The sequence below is a fragment of the Capricornis sumatraensis genome, chromosome 3 (genome assembly GCF_032405125.1).
Source record: "Capricornis sumatraensis isolate serow.1 chromosome 3, serow.2, whole genome shotgun sequence".
In the NCBI taxonomy this organism is placed as follows: domain Eukaryota; kingdom Metazoa; phylum Chordata; class Mammalia; order Artiodactyla; family Bovidae; genus Capricornis; species Capricornis sumatraensis.
This window is the reverse complement of record NC_091071.1, coordinates 31,311,085-31,330,465: the sequence shown is the minus strand read 5'-3', so window position 1 is coordinate 31,330,465 and position 19,381 is coordinate 31,311,085. Positions and strand designations below refer to the sequence as shown.

General features: G+C 50.5%; 1 protein-coding gene across 1 annotated transcript in view; it reads left to right on the top strand.

The window, feature by feature from the left end:
- Positions 1 to 19,381, top strand: part of SNX29 (sorting nexin 29) — a 568,901-nt gene that overhangs the window by 99,842 nt on the left and 449,678 nt on the right. The window contains exons 11-12 of the mRNA XM_068968397.1: positions 11,415 to 11,478; positions 13,786 to 13,914. Of these exons, the coding sequence (XP_068824498.1) occupies positions 11,415 to 11,478; positions 13,786 to 13,914 (193 nt within the window). The remainder of the gene's footprint in view (positions 1 to 11,414; positions 11,479 to 13,785; positions 13,915 to 19,381) is intronic.

Genomic DNA, 19,381 nt, shown 5'->3' with positions numbered 1-19,381 from the left:
TTCAGAGAATGAATGTAGACTTTTGACTCCTTGATACAGAAAAAGATGTTAAAAAGCATGAAATTATTCAATAAAGGAGATCCGCCTCTTCCCCTTTATTCCTTCTAACCTTCTGACAGTTTCGTGTGTTCTCAAGTACTCTCTTTTCTGGGCCTTTCTGGTGGGGGCAGGCATGCCTGGATGCTTTTTGGTCCCCAAGTGAATCACTCTGAGGTTCTTGAGGAACTGCCTTTGGGGGGTTGTATGTGCAGCCCCTGCCCATTCTCTCTGTCTCCTGGTGATCTCTGCCTCCATTAGTGCCCCCTCAGATGCTACGCTTCTGACATTCTCTGATGTGGAACGTACGGCTGACTTTTCAGAAAAGGCCGTGCGCTGTCGTGTGTACTCATGTTGACATTTTCAAAATGATGGGTCGGGAACTCAAACTTCCGGGTTGGGGGTCTCAAAGTGGGGTCCCAGAGCTGTCATCTGTTGGGCCAGCCTGGAAAAAAACTTTTGTAAGAATATAAAGATACATACAGATAAAGATAAGTTACATAAAATCAGATTTGTGTAAGAACATGGCTGCTGATTTCTTGGAGCCAGGCTGCGTCCCCGTGGGGGACAGTGGGCTGGAGGCAGGGCTGCCACTTGGCTGAGCACATCTGCCCGATACCCAAGGTCCCTGCTCCCTGCTGAGCCCCTCATAGCATCCACTGCTATTACTTGTTGGTCCTGTGTCTACTTTGGGGACCCCTGCCTAAACAACTTGCTTTCCAAGTCACTATAAAGAAACACTGTGTGTGTGTGTGTGTGTGTGTGTGTGTGTGTGTACGTACACATGCACTTGTGTGTGAGACTGCACACACAGACAAGTGAGAAAACCCACCCTTACACATATGGAGAAGTTCACAAAAATTTATCAAGTTATTGAACTTTATCAAGTACATTTTTATCTCCTGTGATTTCCTTATAGTTCTCATTCTGTTTGCATGGGCTCCTCAAACCTTTTCTTCTCATTTCCAGATTATGTAGAAACAGTTGTTTTAAAGTGGAGTGAGGGCTTAGGGGACAGAATTTCATCAGATTCCTGATTTTCCTGGGGAGCGCAAAGGAAGGTTGGGAGAGTTGCTGGAGGCTGTACGCTGGGAGCTGGTTGAGTGTTGAGTGTGTGTGCTCCGTCCTAGGGGGTGGCTAGGCCTGGTGCTGCCAGCTCAGCTCAGGGACAGGCCCCCGCAGGGGACCTGACCTGGCTGGGTCCTTGCTCCACAACCTTCTGGTTGTGTGACCCGGGGCAAGACCCTTCGCTTCTCTGGGCCTCCGTTTCCTCATGCACATAACGGGCATAGTACACTTTGCTTCTCAGTGAGGTTGTGAGAATTCAGTGAGATTGTGTAATTCAAGTGCTTTTCGCCTTGCTGGATATACAGGAAATGACGCATAGCAGCCACTGGCCATGTGAACACTGGGAACATATCCTGAGGCATTTTAATTTTTCATCATAGCCAACTGCAAAACAGAAACTCGGGTGGGCAGGGGAAAGGGGGGGCAGGAAGGAGAAGCAGAACAAAGAGCTCGAATGGGCCCGAGATCGACTTAAAAAGTTATGTTTTGGAGCTCAATATAGTTCATCCTTTCTTTTAGAGATAAAAGGAACGGGAGTGGGCAGTCAGAAAAAGATATAAAAAGCGGTTATAAGTTTGGAGAACGGCGGCGTAGGTTAAGTATATATCCGCAGAAGAGCTCTCACTGTTTATTTCTGTGTATGTGCCCTCACGAGCCCTCTCTTTAAATATCACTACGTACGGGCCCCAGGGGAGTGTTTGTAAAGGCTCTTTGAGGTCTTTGAAAAAAGATGCTATATAAAGCCAAAGAATTATTACCCAGATTTATGTATATGGGAGCGAGCGCGTGCGTATGCTTGCACACGTGTGCACAAGCCCAGATGTCTAGTTACAGCCTTCTAGTTTTCTCCCTTTAATCTTGAAAAGGGAATTAAAGATCAGTTGATCTCAAGACAGTTTCCCTCCTGGAAGGTCTCTGTCGGCTGCGGGTGGGAAGGCTCCCTTTAAAGCCGCTGTTTGCAGCAGCCTCTGACGCCCACCCTCACTGTGTGAGTGGGGCGTTCCCTGCAGTGCCTTTGTTTCCCTTCGGGTGCTTGGCCACTGGTGGCTGGCCCCTGCGCTGCTCGTCTGTTTCAGGTCGGGGGTTTGTGTGTCGATAGGGGCGGGGGGATGGTTTTGCAGGCTCACCTAGTTCTAGGTCACCGTCATGATATTTAAGAATCCATCTTTTCCTTCCTATGTGTATCCATTCATGAGGCTCCTATTGGAAAAAAGTGAGTCTGAATCCCCGTCACTGGGGCAGGAAATTGCAGCCGTGAACTGGTAGTTAGTTCCTCTAAGTGAAGTCTTGAACTTATTATTAAACACACTCGACATTTCTGCCCGGCCCATCCTGTGTTCGGTTCCGGGAGCTGAGGGGCAGATTCTAGCAGTGGGCGTCAGTCAGTCACTCACTCGTTGATTAATGATGCACTTATTCATCCGGCCTTGGGTTCAATCTCCCAGTCTCATGGGTGCCGGGCCCAGGGGTCCCTGCTTTCAGGGGCCCCACAGGCTTGTTGGTGGGGGCTCTGCCAGCCACGCCCGCAGAAGGGCAAGTCCATCCTGATGGGTGGAGCGTTCATGGAGGTGAGAATGGACAAGGTGCAGTGGGGCTTAGGGAGAGTAGGGGCCACGAGCTCTCCTTGGCTTGTTGGGCTGGACTCAGAACCTCTCAGGTGAGAACCGCAGCAGGGAGGTTATGGGGGCTCCCGGCGGCCTGGCTGCTGGGTACCTGCCTGCCTGCCTCAGTCCTGGGGTGGCTCAGTCTCTCCTGGCTGATCCCAGAGAGCTGTCTTGGCAGTACTAGTGTGGCCAGAGACCAAGCCAGCCAGTGGTGAGTTCACCCCCTCAACAGGGACTCTGTTCAGAGTCTGGGTTCCCCTGTGTCCCACTGTCAGTCCGCAGGGCATGCGTGACATCTCCGATGCCAGCCACTTGGCCAAAACTCAGCCTTCTCTCCGCGCTGAGTGGTCTTGCCCCTCCCTGAGGGGCTCTACTGGCTTTATCTCTTTGGGCTTCTGTCTGGGAATTGCATCTTACGTGTCCCTGGCCAGGCCCCTGCACCTGGCGACTAACTGGGCCCAGGGCCCTGTCCTGTCCTTGGCTAAGCTCTCAGCAGGCGGATCCTGGTGGAGCGATTTAGAACTGTTAGCGTTCGGGCCAGGTGCCTCTGCTCCCATCCTGCTGTATCCCTGATCAGAGCTGGTGGCCATCCCAAACTTCTGGAAGTCTCTATCAGAGTCGGCCAGCCACCCTGGGTCTCAGCACTATCTTCAACCTGCGGACGCCCAAAGCGTCAAGCCCATGTGCAGCCCAGGCCCTCTGCTGGCTCACCTCCGGGGAACCGTCGTATGTAGAAGATGATGTAGGGCAGGGGGCCGAGCCGGGCCTGCCCAAGGGATGGAGGTGAAGCCGAGGGGACCGGTGAAGAGGCAAGAGGGATCTGCAGTGTCTAAGACAGCAACGGGTCCTGGCTGTGTTGCTTCTATGAACAGTCTGGGTTCTAGCCATTGGGCCCCACCATCGACGCCATGTCTGGCAGGCCGCACACTAGCCGCAGAGGGCCCGCATAGGAGAAGGCTGTGGTGAGGAGCAGGGCCAGGAGCTCCTGGGGACCTTCTCATCTTTTCTGTAAAGCCCTGATGGCGAGTGGTTTAGGCCCTGCGGCCCCACAGACTGCATCCCTGTGGCTCAGTTCTGCTGCTGCGGCACGACTGCAGAACAGACAGGTTGAGAATGGATGGCAGGGCTGTGACCCAGGAAAACTGGTGCTGCGCCCTGCCCTGTCCCACGAGGCTGGCTGTACCAGTGCCAGTTTTTTTTTTTTTTCCAGCTGAGGGGATGGAGAGGGAGAGGGGCCCCAGGAGACCAGTGGGATCTGGGGCTTGATTAGAAAACCTGTGTTCTTCCTGCTCTGCCTGTTCGCTGCTTGAAGAGCTTAGTTTCCACAGTGGACCAGTTTTCTGTCAGATTGGCCTTCAAGGTACAAAAGTTAAAAAAACGAAACTGTCATTTCCTTAATCGACTTGTTCTTTGCTTGCATATTGAGATGGGCCGCTGTTGCTGCAAGATGGCGTAAATGTTTGTTTCCATATTTATACTGTTTTTATTGCTGCATTTCACATATTTAAATTACGCTTTCTGAACTTTATGTTGATATATAGTAACAACAGAGATTTAAGTCTTGTTTCTTGCTCCCAAAATGGTTCCCTTCCCCGGCAACACTTATGGACCGGTTCATCCTTTTCGCTTTCCAGGTGGCTCGGTGGTTAAAGAGTTCGCCTGCCAATACAGGAGATGCAGGTTTGATCTCTGGGTCAGGAAGATGCCCTGGAGAAGGAAATGGCAACCCACTCCAGTATTCTTGCCTGGAGAATCCCAGGGACAGAGGAGCCTGGTGGGCTACAGTCCACGAGGTCGCAAAGAGTCAGACACTACTGAGTGACTAAACAGCCATCCTTTCTGCAGTAATTTCAAATGCTCTTTAACCAGACTGATTTCCCGTGGTTAACCTTCTCCCGTGTTTTTGACTGGATTTGCTCTTCAGTTCTTCGAAGCCAAGCATGAAACCGATTTCTCAATAAATCATTCTTTGCCCTTCAGCCTTAGGAGGGAGAGCCCCTGACTCAGCTGGGCTCTGCAGAAGCTGCAGAAAGACTGCGCTGCTGTCCCTCGAAACGTGCAGTGGCAGGTCATAAAGACGAAAGGAATCACCATGGTAGAGACTAAACAAATCATGGGATGCGGGTGCCCGGAGAGGAGAGAAAATTACAAGCTAGGCAGCACTTCTGCTGAAGTGTGTCCCTGAGCCTGCAGAAAGTAGATTGTTTACATGAGGTAGGGGAATCAGCCCCTTGGCGTTACCCATCCCAGAGAAATCAGCAGAGTGAATGCATATAAAGTTGTGTGTGTGTGCGCTCATTTGCTCAGTTGTGTCTGACTCTTTGTGACCCCTTAGACTGGAGCCCACCAGTCTCCTCTGTCCATGGAGTTTTCCAGGCAAGAATACTGGAGTGGGCTGCCATTTCCTTCTCCAGAGGATCTTTCTGACCCAGGGATGGAACCCGGGTCTCTGTGTCTCCGGCATTGGCAGGTGGATTCTTTACCACTGCACCACCTGGGATGCCCATGTCAAGTTGAAGCCTGTCAAGAGGGATTTTTTTGGGGGGTGGGTGTTGGCTGGGGGAGGATACCCGCTCTTAGGCTGTTGCCTTTTTTACCATCGCCAGGAGTGTTCCGTTATGGTAACTTAGGGAAGGCTAAGGGCACAGTCTTCTTTGAAATATTTACAGTATCAGGGACCTGTGTTTGTGTCCTCTGGAATGTAGATGTTGGTGCCGACACAGGCCCTGTGTCAGGGGGCACAGAGCATGCAGGGCCAGGGAGGGAAGGGTTATGATGGAGGCTGCTGTGGTTCATCAGCGGTGCTCATCCCCTGGCTTCTCTGGCTTCCGTGTGGACCAGTTGTAAGTGAAGTCGCTCAGTCGTGTCCGACTCTTTGCGACCCCGTGGACTGTAGCCCACCCAGCTCCTCCGCCCATGGGATTCTCCAGGCAAGAATACTGGAGTGGGTTGCCAGGACCAGTTGTGGCCCCTGCAAAGTGCACTTGTGGCCAAGATGTCTCATTGCAGCTGGTCGTGGCTCTTCTTTGCCCCAAGGGCATCCATGTTTTCTAGGTCCTCCTGGGACACCCTTCCTCCTCCAGTTTTCTTCCCGCACGGATTGCGCACGTTTCAGCTGCATAATTCCTAGTATTCGGGATCCCCGGATTGTTTTTGTTGTCAGTTGCTAAGTCTTGTCTGACTCTTTGCAATCCCATGGACTGTAGCCCGTCAGGCTCCTCTGTCCATGGGATTTGCCAGGCAGGAATACTGGAGTGGGTTGCTGTTTCCTGCGCCAGGGGATCTTCCCGATCCAGGGATCGAACCCGCACCTCCTACATTGGCAGGTGGATTCTTTACCACTGAGCCACCTGGTCATGCCATGCCTAAAAGCCCAGCGCCCCGATCTCACTTCTGCGGTTCCCTCTAACTGACTTCTCACTCTCCAGGTCTGATTTCCCACGTTGCCCGTGCTGAGCTGGTTTGATGGCTCATAAAAGTCTATTATCTAGTCTGTTGCCCTAGGGCATAGACCACTTAAAAAAATTCCTTTTCATTTTCCAGGGTTGAGGTCTGCAGGAGCTCAGTAAACCCTGTAACTCCTGAACATGTGCCTGGCTGAGTCCAGCTGCGCTTGGGCAGCCACTGCTGCCTTGTCCTCGTCCCTGCTGTGGGAGGGACGGGCGCTCATTTATGGTGATCAGTAACATTTACTGGATGCTTTGTTTGTGCTGGGCGTCGTGTCGTTATAATGCTCATGTGAGGTAGTGACCGAAAAGATCCCATTTATAGATAAAGGAATCAATGCTCAGAGAAGGTGGGTAACTTGCCCAAGGTTACCTGGCTACAGAGGCAGAATTCGAACTTGGGACCTGACTCTAGAGGTTGTGCTCTGAACCACCTCCTTGCATTAGCTGCAGTGCGGAGTACCCCCAGGGAGCTTTTATTTACTCTTACATCCTGCAGGGAATTCCTCTTTTGTATTTCTCCGAGCTAGAAAGCCCCTCCAGGTTACCCAGCAGTTTGATGGCTGAGCTGGGGCTTGAACACAGGTCTCCCCAGGCCCAGGGTCTGGTGGTAGCAACCTTCCATGGGTCCTATTCCTGTTGTTAGAATGGAAACTGTTGGAACCACCGCCCCCTCCACTTGACCTTCTTGCCCCTGGCAGGTCTCTGCTGAAGCCCTTAATCTCTCTCCAGCTCTTGGACCTGCGCAGGACAGTATCCACGATCTCTGTCCTTAGAGAGGGTTTGGAAGGTGACTTGGAGCTCTGCAGGCAGCTTGACTTGTCCCACGTGGGTCCCTGCTCTGTGTTTCTGAGCATCCTCATCAGGTGAGAAATGAAACGAGGCTTCAGCCCATGTGCCAGCAGACAAAGGCGTGTCTGCCACGTGACAGCTGGTACCTTTGTTCTCCGTTTTAGAAGTGTTGTGCTCAGGTAGAAGTCATCTCTCTGCATCACTTACTTTCCATAAACCTTGACCAAGCACTGGTGGGCCTCGCAGGTGGTAAAGAATGCACCTGCCAGGGCAGGAGATACGGGTTTAATCCCTGGGTGGGGAAGATCCCCTGGAGAAGGAAATGGCAGCCCACTCCAGTATTCTTGCCTGGACAAGCCCATGGACAGAGGAGCCTGGTGGGCTGTAGTCCATGGGGTCGCAGAGAGTCAGACATGACTGAGTGGCTGAGTGTGCACACACGTGCACAAGCGCCCGGCATATGAGAGCCCTGGGGACCCCAGATGCATGGCACGCTGTGTGCCTTGAAGTTGTGAGGTGATTGCAAGAGACAGAGGCAGTTAGCTGTTGCACACTCCGCAGCTTGCTGCAGGGTAGGGGAATCGTGGTGGGCTTCTTGGTCGAGGTGTCTTTTTCATTCTGGTCTGGATAGATGAGTTTCATCAGATCAGGATGAGGGGGTGGTGGTGAACACGAGGAAATCCGTGAAACAACAATGCGTTGGAATGTTGTTCAGCCTTGAAAAGGAAGGCATTCCTACCACAGGTGACAACATGGATGAACCTGGAGGACGTTATGTTAAGGTGAGCTGGATCCAGAAGGACAAACACTGTAACTCCACTTATGTGAGGAATCTAATGGTCGAACTCTGAGACGCAGAGTGGAAGGGTGGTTGTCAGGGGCTGGGGCAGGAGGGAGGGGGGAGATGCTCTGGGTGTCAGGCTTCAGGCCAGCCACAAGGGTCAGCTCCAGAGCCCTGGTGTGTGATGACATTGTGCTCGGACATGGCCATTAACATCTGTGAGGAGGGAGATCGCGCGTGAAGTGTTCTCAGCACAATGGAAAACTCCGCTGGGCTTGTGTCTTATTCAGGGAGAGGCGCTCACATTTGTGGGGAGGAACAAAATAGTGCAGCCCCATCACTGAAGAGCGTCCTTAGGGAGGCTGGCTCAGAGGCTGCTGGCCTAAGCGGATTGCTGTCCGCAGGTGAGGCCAGGTAAAGGGGTTGGTGACGCCAGGTGGGGGCGTGACATCTACATCTCAGCATAAGGATCTTGCCTGTGGGTGGTGAGCCGCTCCCTCTAGGAGAAGCCTGGCACGGGAGGGACCAAGGGCCCCGGAACCCGAGCCTTCTGCCCTGGTGGGTCCAGGGTGCCAGGCGCCCTGGCTGTGGGTGTGTCTGCTCCAGGCACATGTGCCCTGCTGAGCTCTCATCCCACTTATATCCAGGGCACGTGTAAATCAGGCAGACACGTGGCATACTCTGCAGATCAGAAGGCTGGCGTGATCTCTTTGATCAAGAGATTTCATCAGGGCTTGGTGGGGAGGGAGATGAGCGGGTGGAGCACGGGGAGGTTTAGAGCAGTGAAACTGTGGCGATCCTGTCATGGTGGATTCATGTCGTCGTACAGATTTCCAGATGCAGGGGACATGCAACCCCACGGGCGAAGCCTGATGTGACGGTGGGGATTGTGATGTGTCAGTGTGGGTTCGTCATTTGTAACAAACGTCCGGCTCTGGTGGTGGATGTCGGTCATGAGGGAGGCTGTGCGTGAGCAGGGGCTGCTGGTAGATGGGGGGACCTCTGTACCTTCCACCTGATTTTGCTGTGAACCTGAAACTGCTTTATAAAATAGTTTGTCTAAAAAAAAAAAAAGACATCACTTCTTCTAACCTCATGTTGCAACGATGAACAACATATCCAGTCCTCTGCTCCTATAAGAAGCATGGGGCAGCTGAGACCTCCAGAAGAAGTCCTCGTAAGAAGACTCAGATGTCACACAAGCCTTGGAGTGAAGGAGCAGCTTCCTGAGCCTGGGTCTCCAGTACCCGGCTGCAGCCTTGCCCTCTGCTCTGGGCTTCTTGCAGATAAGCGCCAGAGAGATATCACTCAGCTGGTCTTCAGTGATGTATTAAGTCTTGATCCTCCCCCCCCTTGGCTGTGGTGTCACAGAATTAGATTACCGGCTTGTTTTTATTTTTACAGGTTTACCAGTGTTTTCAGTTACCATAAAAGTGTGAAATCTAGCGTCATGTCAGGTTCTTCTAAATCGTTAGTGCTCTCTGCTGCCGCCTTTGAGAGGCAGCGTCTTTACTCGGCACCGCCTTGCACCGTCTGGTTTCTCCTCTGAAGGTTACAGCGCTCTAGAGAGGTGGAAAGGTGGGTGCTTTCACCCCCAAAAGAAAGGCTTGAAGAGGCTAGACCCTGGTACAAGGCTGAGAACCAGGGCCCTCGTTACCTGGTCACGTTCAGCATGCAGTCAGACAGACTGTCTCCTTGTGGGGGCGTGTGACTGTGTGTGTCTGTCCTCCATTAAGAAATGCTCTGTTGAGGACACTCCTCCCTTAGGTAAGTCGGGAGCCTGGCTCTCTCCTTGGGAAGGGGCCTTATAGCCAGCAGGCAGGCGCTCAGTAGATGCTCGTGTGGTTGATGTTCAGTTGCTCAGTCATGTCTGACTCTCTGTGACCCCATGGACTGCAGCACACTAGGCCTCCCAGTCCCTCACTATCTTCCAAAGTTTGCCCAAGTTCATGTCCACTGACTTGGCGATGCTAGCCAACCATCTCATCCTCTGCTGCCCTTTTCTCCTTTTGCTCTTTCCCAGAATCAGCGGCCCTGGTTCTGGACACAGCATACCATGTCCCATGGGGCCGGGGTCTCCTGCCCTGCTGGTAGGACGCCTTGGCTTCCATCCTGGCTCTGACATGGAAAGGTGCATGGTTGCACAGCTTATTTCATGACGTCTCAGGTTCTTCTGCCTTAATATTGCTGTGATATTAGTCGCTGCAAGCGAGTGGTGGTGATCACCACTGGTTCCTGGGGTTGAATGCAGAGATTGGAACTGGACAGATTTGGACGCCAGCTGTGACTTTACATCTTCTCTCTGAGCCCGGTTAAAGGCCTGTAGAAGGGACTGGGAGACCACTTCCCGGAGAGTCACTCTGTGACACCAGCAAGGCTGTGTGCCCAGGGCGCTTGCCTGGTGGGCACTGGAGTTGTCATCCAGTCCTCGAGTCTCCGAGCTCGCTGGGGGCCGGGCCACGTGGCCCTTGCTGGTGTGCCCTGCCTCCTCGCGTGGCCCGGCTTGCGCCTGCCCTGGGGCCTTGGCGTGTGCCCTGTGCCGCATGGAGTGTGTCCCCCCATCCAGCAGCATACTGGCTCCCCTGTCTCCCCGGGGGCCCCCAGAGAGGCCTTCCCAGCACAGCCCACAAAATGACACCCTCTCACCACCTGTCTTTGCACCCCACCTGGCTTTCCTCCCAGCGTGTTTTGTCGTCCCATCTGTTCCATGTTGGTTGGTGTATCTTCCCTCCTAGGGAGGAGGCCCTGCCTCCTGCAGGCAGCGACTTTGGTTTTCTCTATTCCTTCTTTACCCACAGCACCAAGAGCAGCTCTTGGACCTTGTAGGTGCTCAGTAAGTTTGCGTCGACCCAGTGAATTTCGAATTTTCTTTGGCAACACCTTGGCTGACCCCAGAAGAGGGACACCTCAGACCCTCCTCGTCACCAGCATCTTGCAGGGCCTGGTTCCTCACCATGTGACTTGCAGGTTTCACACCATCACAGGTGTGATGGGGAAGCCAGGCCTCGATCTCCTAGCTGTGTCCTTGTGATGCCTACATGGGTGTTCTGGGTCAGAAAAGACAGGGGAGGGCCTATTTTTTGACCCAGAGGCTGAGCAGGAGCCCTTGTGATTCCTCATCCTTCCCTTTCTTCCTCTGAGACCTGGATGGTGGGCTTCCACCCCTGGAGGAAGAAATGGCAACCCACTCCAGTATACTTGTCTGGAGAATCCCATGGACAGAACAGCCTGGTGAGCTCCAGTCCACGGGGTTGCAAAGAGTCGGACATGACTGAACACGCAGGAGCATGAAGTCAGTTTCATGAGATTTGCTGTCTGACCGGTGGTTGATAACTGGCTCTAACTGGGAATAGATCAGGGTTCAAAGCAGATGCTGTCCGGTTAGTAGGGACTTGGAAAAGCACTCAGAAGTCATCAGTCTGTAACTTCCTTAGCGGCTGGTTATGTTCACCAAGGAAACGCCTCCACATTTATTCTCATCCTGCCCTGCTTTTGGATTCTGTGTGGCTAATAAGAGTGATTGACTGAGCCCACTGGATCTCCTATTCTGTATAGGAATTATTTTTGAAAGGGAAAAGGGAACTCGTCTAGACAAGTGGCCCTAAATAGCACATAATCCAGACCGGTGAGGGGCGGTGTAGCAGGCGGGCTCTGCCGGTTAATTTGGACTTGGCTTTCTTCCCTTAGGTGACCTGCGACAAGCCATCGTGGCCATGATGAACAGGAAAGACGAGCTGGAGGAAGAGAACAGGTATCCAGCGCTGGGGCTGGAGGGGCCGCTCCTTCACAGAAATCCTCCCTCTGGGGCAGGGAGAAGATCACCAGGAAGGAGGTTTTGCTTCAGGGGCAGAATTGTGACCAGTGATTTCTGATTTTTTGTTCTGAGATGTACTACTTCATTTTTTCAACTTTTTATTTTATGTTGGAGTAGAACCAACTGACAGTGTTGTGATAGCTTCTGGTGAACAGCAAAGGGACTCAGCCGTATATATACGTGTATCCATTCTGGGATGTACCACGTTAGTATATGTAACATGGCTTGAGTGTTAATAAGGAATGAAACGATCATGCTCTATCTTAGAACAAACTGAGAATTTATAAAGCAGTCTTTTTAATTTTTAAAAAAAATAGCCTTTGAGATATAATTCACATATCATATAATTCATAGATTATATAATTTAAATATATAAAACATAAAACAAAGTATTCAGTGGTTTTTAGCATATTCACAGATATGTGCAACCATCTCACCACAGTCAATTTTAGAACATTTTCTTTGCCTCAAAATGAAGCTCCATCCTCACAGCTGACACCCTGAGCCCCCCTTAAGCAGCAGGTAACCTTTCATTGAGGTTCTGTCCACCACGTTCCAAGCACTAGCATACTTAACATTTTCTCAAATTGGGGATACCTGTAGCAAGATGGTGTATGGAGTCTTTTGATTTTCCCCAAAGCCCTGTTGCAGACACTGAGAGGCCGAAGGGTTTTATTCATTTTAATTCCCTGTTGAAACCAGGGCTAGATACCAGACAACTGTTAGCTGTATTGCCTCTGTCTAGCTGCCCAAAGGCAAACCGCTCCAGTGCCAGGACCTTGTCTGGGCTACAGGCTGGTCAGTAGAGGGATCTCCCTGCAGTTATCTGCAGAGCCTCTGTGAGCACAAGTCTGGGGGTCAGGGAGTAGGTGTGTATGTGTGCACACGTGTGTGCACGCTCATGCCACCCTCTTATGCTTGCCCCTGAGCAGGAATTGTGTCCCTGGGGATGTGCATTCTGATTCTCCTTTTTAAAACTTGCTTTGGGCCCTGCTTGACAAGCTTCTCCCTCATCCTTTATGGAAACATACAAGAGCAAACAAATGTGATTTGGAAAAATAAGTGTTTTTAAAAAGGAATCTTCAGACAGTGTGATTTTTCCAGTGAAAGTAAATCTCAGTGACAGGCTGTGGACTTTGTAGGATGCTTTTTCCTTTTTTCAGCTGGGGCCATTATCTTGGAAAAAGTCACAGGTTTTGTGTTATTTTGTAAAGAACAATAGTCACTGTTGGGTCATTTCTTCTCCTTCCCAGCAAGAGAAAAAAAAACCACATCCAGTTTGTGTTGGGGGCCTGGTTTTCAGGCCCTCAAAGGGGAGTTTTTTCAAAACTTTCAAGGAGTGTTGAAACACACCATGTTTATTTTTGGAGCGGAGGTTCAGTGAGCAGTGGGGGTGGAATGGTGCAGACACTACTGCTTGTGGTCTGGTATCTCATGGCAAGTGTCCTCTAAATTTAGGAGGCAGCCGCACCAAAGTTAGTAAATGTTTTCGAGAAATAGCCATTTGAGGTCCATAGATGGTCACCAGAACCCTGCTTGGCTCAATTCTAGGTGGTAACTTGTGGTTATTTCTGGAAGAGCCGCTGTCTTTTCTGCTATTTAAGACCAAAGGTGACAGACATTCAAGCGAATGTGTTTGCAGGGTGAACATGCTCCAGATACAGTATAAAGCACGCTCATTGCAATGTCAGGTTCTCCATCTCCGTAAGACAGTCTGTATGCTTGTTTAACCTGGAGGTGGTGACGGAGCGAGGGTGAGGGCGTTTTGTGAGATTGTGGGCAAAGGAGAAATGAGACTCCCATCGTCCATCAGATAACTGGAGCCTGTCTTCTGTGTTTGTGGCTCAGGTGGTTTTTTATGGCCTGTCCTGGCAGCCCTTCCTTTGTTAAATCTCATACGTAGTGTGGCTGGGCCGAAATGTCTCGGTTGAGCATGCACACCTCAGTGTGGGATGTCTGGGAGGGGGCGTGCCTGAGGTAGGCTCAACTCATTGGTTTCCCTTGGTTTAAACCACCAAACCCACAAGCTCTCAGAGCCAGGCCTCTGGTGGTCCCCAGGGCTCCTCCTAATTATGACGCAGAGACTCTTGAGCAGAATTGGGTACCTCCTCAAAGCAGTTTGTACGAGATGGACGTGAACTGCGGTTTCTGCAGAGCCTTGTGGAAGATGAATGAACTAGGACTTGACTCTGTGAACTCCGGGCTGGCAGCCTCTGAACAGGTGGGATCTCCTCCTCCTCCCAGGTCACTGCGGAACCTGCTTGACGGTGAGATGGAGCACTCGGCCGCGCTCCGCCAGGAGGTCGACACCTTGAAGCGGAAGGTGGCTGAACAGGAGGAGCGGCACGTCACGAAGGTCCAGGCACTGGCGAGGTAGGGGGTGGAGGGGCTGGGGGAGGCCCTGGCAAGGCAGACGGGCAGAGGGGCTGGGGGAGGCGCTGGCCAACCCCCAAGCACATCTTTCATCAGTACTTACTAATTTAAAGTGACAAATGGAAATAATACTTACATAGCTGAAATTTTAACTTATTAAATATTGAGTAAGTATTAAATAGTATACATGCACATGGTTCAAAATACAAAAGTCACGAATGGTTAAACTCTGCAATTGCCGGCTCACCCCTGGAGGGTGGGCAGCGTCACTGCCCAGAGGTGCCCCTTGTGTACTCGAGCGGATGCGAACATTCAGATACATGAACTTTCTCTTTTTCTCATCTCCCTCCTCTTCTCTCTTTCTTCCTTGACACAAATGGTCCCGTATCCTGCACCCTACTCCCTCCACGGCTTAGAGATCGTCCTGCGCTGGGTACACAGACCTGCCGTCTTTCTAACGGCTCCTGATAGCCCACCGTCCACCCGCAGTAGGACTCATTTGGCTGATGTGCCAGCAGCCAGGTGTCTGAGTCAATTCTAGCCCTTTGCTACTTCTGATAATCTTCGCAGTTGTCGTTGTGTCCTCGTATGAGTGTATTTGCCAGAAAAGTTCTTGGAAGTGGAATTGCTGGGTCAAAGCACTGTGTTTTTCTTTTCTTTTATTACTTGTTTGTTTAATTTATTTGGCTACTCCGGGTCTTAGTCGTGGCACATAGGATCTTTGATCTTAGTTGGGGCCTGTGGGGTCTAGTTCCCTGCCCAGGGACTGAACCTGGGCCCCCTGCACTGGGAGTGTGGAGTTTTAGCCACTGGAGCACCAGGGAAGTCCCCACAGTGCTTGCTGAGTTGGATAAAGGTTGTCAGCCTGCCTTTAACGAGGGCTGGGTCTCCCCCAGCACAGCCCTGCCTCTGGCGGATCCAGCTTTGGGGCTCTTTGATAAAATCACAGGTGAAAGCACTGCTGGTGAAATATTTTTCATTTCCCTGATTCAGAGTATGGTTGAGCCTCTTTATCGTTGAGTCATCTTATTTTCTTTTCCATGACTTTGTTTATATCTAATTAAAGAAAACTGTAAAGCACCTCCCCCCTACCTCCAAGCTCCAGCTGCCATAATGAGATTTTACTGAATTTGTCACGTGCAAACTTATTTTTATGGGCTCTACTTGAAATCTCCAGCCCGTCACTTCCTAGGCTGTGTCCTTCTACCTAGTAAAAGCTTCATAGCCGCCATTTTTATGGGCCTGGATGTGGCATTTCATTGAGCTAGTGCACCATATGAAAGAACCATTTCAGATTGCTGGACATTTGAGTTGTTCCAGTTTTTTCCCATTTCATGTAAGATAAGCACTGTCACTGGTTGTTCTTTGTTGTTGTTGTTCAGTCACTCAGTTATGTGTGACTTTTTGCAACCCCATGGACTGTGGCACGCCAGGCTTCCCTGTCCTTCACCATCTCCCAGAGTTTGCTGAACTCCACTGAGTTGATGATGCCATCCAGCTGTCTCATACTCTATCATCACCTTCTCCTCCAGCCTTCAATCTTCCCCAGCATCAGGGTCTTTTCCAGTGAGTTGGCTCTCTGCATCAGGTGGCCCAAGTATTGGAGCTTCAGCCCTTCCGATGAATATTCAGGGTTGATTTCCTTTAGGATTCACTTGGCCTGATCCCCTTGCAGGCCAGGGGGCTCTCAAGAGTCTTCTCCAATGCCGCAGTTCAAAAGGGTCAATTCTTTGGCGCTCAGCCTTTTTTATGGTCCAACTTTTACATCTTTACATGACTGTTGGAAAAACCATAGCTTTGACTATACGGATTCTTTAAGACTACTTTAAAAATAGACCGGGAGATGCATCTATCTTGTCGGGGGTTGTGGTGGGGGAGCCCAGGGTTAAGGAAACTCAACAGCAGCAGCATTACCATCCCCGCGCTGCCAGCTGTTGTGAATGACGCTAATGTAATTGTTATGTATATGTAACGGGAAGTTGGCAGTGTGATCCCATACTTACTTATTTGTTGGCTGTGCTGGGTCTTCACTGTGGCCTGTAGGCTGAGTAGTTGTGGCACATGGGCTTAGTTGCTCCACAACTGCGTCCCCTGCCTTGGAAGGCAGTTTCTTAACCACTGGACCACCGGGAAGTCCCTCTGTGTTTAATTTCAATTTGAACTTCTCTCCTGCATTCACGTTTGAAAATGACATATCCAGAGCATCAGAAACAAGTCCCAGGTGCCTGATATGGCATTTTCTCACCTGGTGCCCATCTTACCTGGCCATGCCAGGGTTCTGTGATGTGATTTTGTTCTATGTTCTCAATAAAGACTGTAGTCTGTGGAGACCCGGGTTCTGAATCATTGAAGACAGACAGACTTCCATCTTCTGTCATTTTTAATTGGGTCAGGAGCCAGCTCAGCCTCGAGTTGCTCCTCCATTGCTTGCAAATTTGGTGTTGGGTCTGAACCACTTCACTTCCACAGGCGTGCGTTTCTTCGTTTATGAAATGAATGGGATGGTGTTATCCCCCTGAGAGGGCCCACTGAGGAAAGTGTGTGAAAGTCCATAAGGCAGCGGCAAGTGATTGGAGTGTGTTTTACAGTAAATGTGTTTTGAGTATATGATAATTTTGGGATAAATTTTCTTTAGCCCATGAATGAAATAGAAAAAGGTAACTTCTTAACCACGCTATTCTGTAATCTGGTTTCCCCAGTTAAACAATGGGGTAGCTGAGAGTTTGGGCTTCCTTGGTGGCTCAGGGGTAAGGAATCTGCCCGCCAGTGCAGGAGACATGGGTTTGATCCCTGATTCAGGAAGATCCCCTGGAGAAGAAAATGGCAAACCCACCCCAGTATTCTTAACTGGGAAATCCCATGGACAGAGAAACCTGGCGGGCTACAGTCCCTGGGGTCACAAAAGAGTTGAACACAACTTTAGTGACTAAATACACAGACAGCTGAAAGTTTAAGGTGCCTGCAAGTTTGCAGGTAGAAGCAACTTGGATAAAGCGGGCAAACACTTCAGGAGAAAACGGACAGAGCAGTGGGACGTGTTTTCAAAGACTTGGCTGCTGACATTGCACACGGACTTCTGCCAGCTGTCAGAAGTTTCTCATTGCTTCTGGCTGCAGGAGGAGCGGCTGTCCGTGTTGTCAGATGGTGGGTCCCCGTGGTGAGCTGTGGTTGATGGCCTGGGGGTGCTGTCATCCATGGGTCACAGGCAGGGTGTGGAGGGTCAGGGGTGGGGGCGAGGCCCACACGGCTGCACCGGGATAGCCCTGTTCTAGGTCCCCATGTGTCCAGATGGCAGGTTTCATAATGCAGGTAGTTTAGCCTAGTGGTTGGTGGTACTGATTCTGGCATTGGATCCATTCATGGCTTTGCTGCTTATTAGCTATGTGACCTTGAGCAAGTTACTTAACTGTCTCTGTTTCCTTGGTTATAAAATGAAGAGAACTCTATCTCATAGAGTAGTTAGATGATAAAATGAGAGACCATATGTCAGCTCCATGAATGGGCTTCATAAATGCTCAAACACATTACCTATCATTATAATTTTTCCCTAGGATAGTAATTGTATTATTACTAAGAAACCTTGCCTAATCAAAAGTTGTATTTTAACAGCAGTGGTGCAGAAAGAATTAAGAATTAGGCTATTTCCGACACAGGGCAGTGAAATTATTTTTGCTGTATTGCTGAGAAGCGTATTCGGGTGTATGTGTGTCTTCCTGGCCCTGAGTATAGAGTTGTGAAATGAGGACATCCCTGAGCAAACAAAGCGTCTTATTACACATTCATTTTGCTCAGAATTAATGGCTTTCCTTTCATGCCATCACGGCTCAACAAAGAGCGAGGTCATATAAGCAGCCCAGTGCCTTTGTGGCGCCAAGCGTCTGCGCCTTTCCGGGCGGAGTCCTCGTGATCAGTAGTGGTTCAGGATCAGTCAGTCTCCCTCCCTGGATAATGGATTGCCTTACTTCCTGGGTAAGTAAGAAATCTCAAGCTCAACAAGGTCTTAGTGTTTAAGCAGAGGGAACTATATCCCATATCCTGTGATAAACAGGATAGGAAATGGAAAAGAACATGAAGAGAAATGTGTGTGTATATGTGTGTGTGTGTGTGTGTATGTGTATAACTGAATCACTTTGCTGTATAGCAGAAACTAATACAACATTGTAAATCCACTGTATATACTTCAATTAAAAAAAAAAGCTCATCCTGTGACATAGGTGTGAGCAGAAAGAAAACACACGTTAACTGAGCAGAAGTGCCTTTGAGGGGTGCCAGCGGCCAGGGTTGTGGGGTTGTTGTGGGCATTTCTGTTTCTGCTCCTTTTATTTATTTGTTTGTTTGGCGCATCAGGTCTTAGTTGTGGCATGAGGGAGCTTTGTTGTGTCACGAGGGAGCTTTGTTGTGTCACGTGGGCCCTTTCGCTGTGGTGCACAGACTCTCTGATTATGGAGCGCTGGCTCAGTAGTTGTGACACACAGGCTTAGTTGCTCCACAGAGTGTGGGCTCTTAGTTCCCCAACCAGGGATCGAACTGGCGTCCCCTGCATTGTAGGGTGGTTTCGTAACCACTGGAACACCAGGGAGGTCCCGGGCTCTGCTTTTTTTGTTTTAGATACCCCTGGCTGTGTAACAAATGATCTCCAAACTTGACAGCTTAAAACAGGGAATGTTGAGGATCCTCCGCAATTCCCACGAGTTGGGAATGTGGGAATGGCTCAGGGTTTCTTATAAGGTTGTGGTCAAGCGTTAACCAGAGCTGTGGTCATCTGAAGGCTTGACTGCGGTGGAGGGTCCACTTTGGAGCTCGCTCGCATGGCTGTTGGCAGAAGGCTTTGGTTCCCTGCTATGTGGACTGCTCTGTAGGGTTGCTCACAACCTGGCAGCTGGCTTCCTGGGGCGAGTAACCCAAGAGCAAGGGAACACACCCAACACAGAAGCCACTGTGACTTTTGTGACCTAAGGCCAGAAATGACAGATGATCACATCTGCCGTATTCTGTTGTCACGCAGCTCATGCCTGGTTCAGCGTGGAAGGGGTCTACACATGGATGTCAATACCAAGAAGCAGGGGTCTTGGGGGCCACCCTGGAGGCTGTCTGTCACACCTACCCGGGGACAGTACTACCCCAGTCTTCCTTGGCTGGGTCTTCCTCCTCTCCATTCTGTCCCAGTGCTTTGGCAGGAATAACCCCACCACTGCCCCGCCGGGGCTCCGAAGCATGGCAGATGTCACTGGCCTGGACATTTAGCTTGTTCCATCCCGTGGCCACCATGATTGGGCTGTGAGCAGTCCCTCGAGAGCAAACCCATGTGCTGGCAGAATCGTGGAGATGAGAACTCAAGTCCCAAAGCCAGAAGGGCAGAGTCATACATGAGACTGAAAAAGGGAGACTTCCTTTCTCATTCTTTCATGATGTCCCATCCTTCAGTTCTGTTTTCTTTCTTACAGCATTAGCATTTTATTAATATATA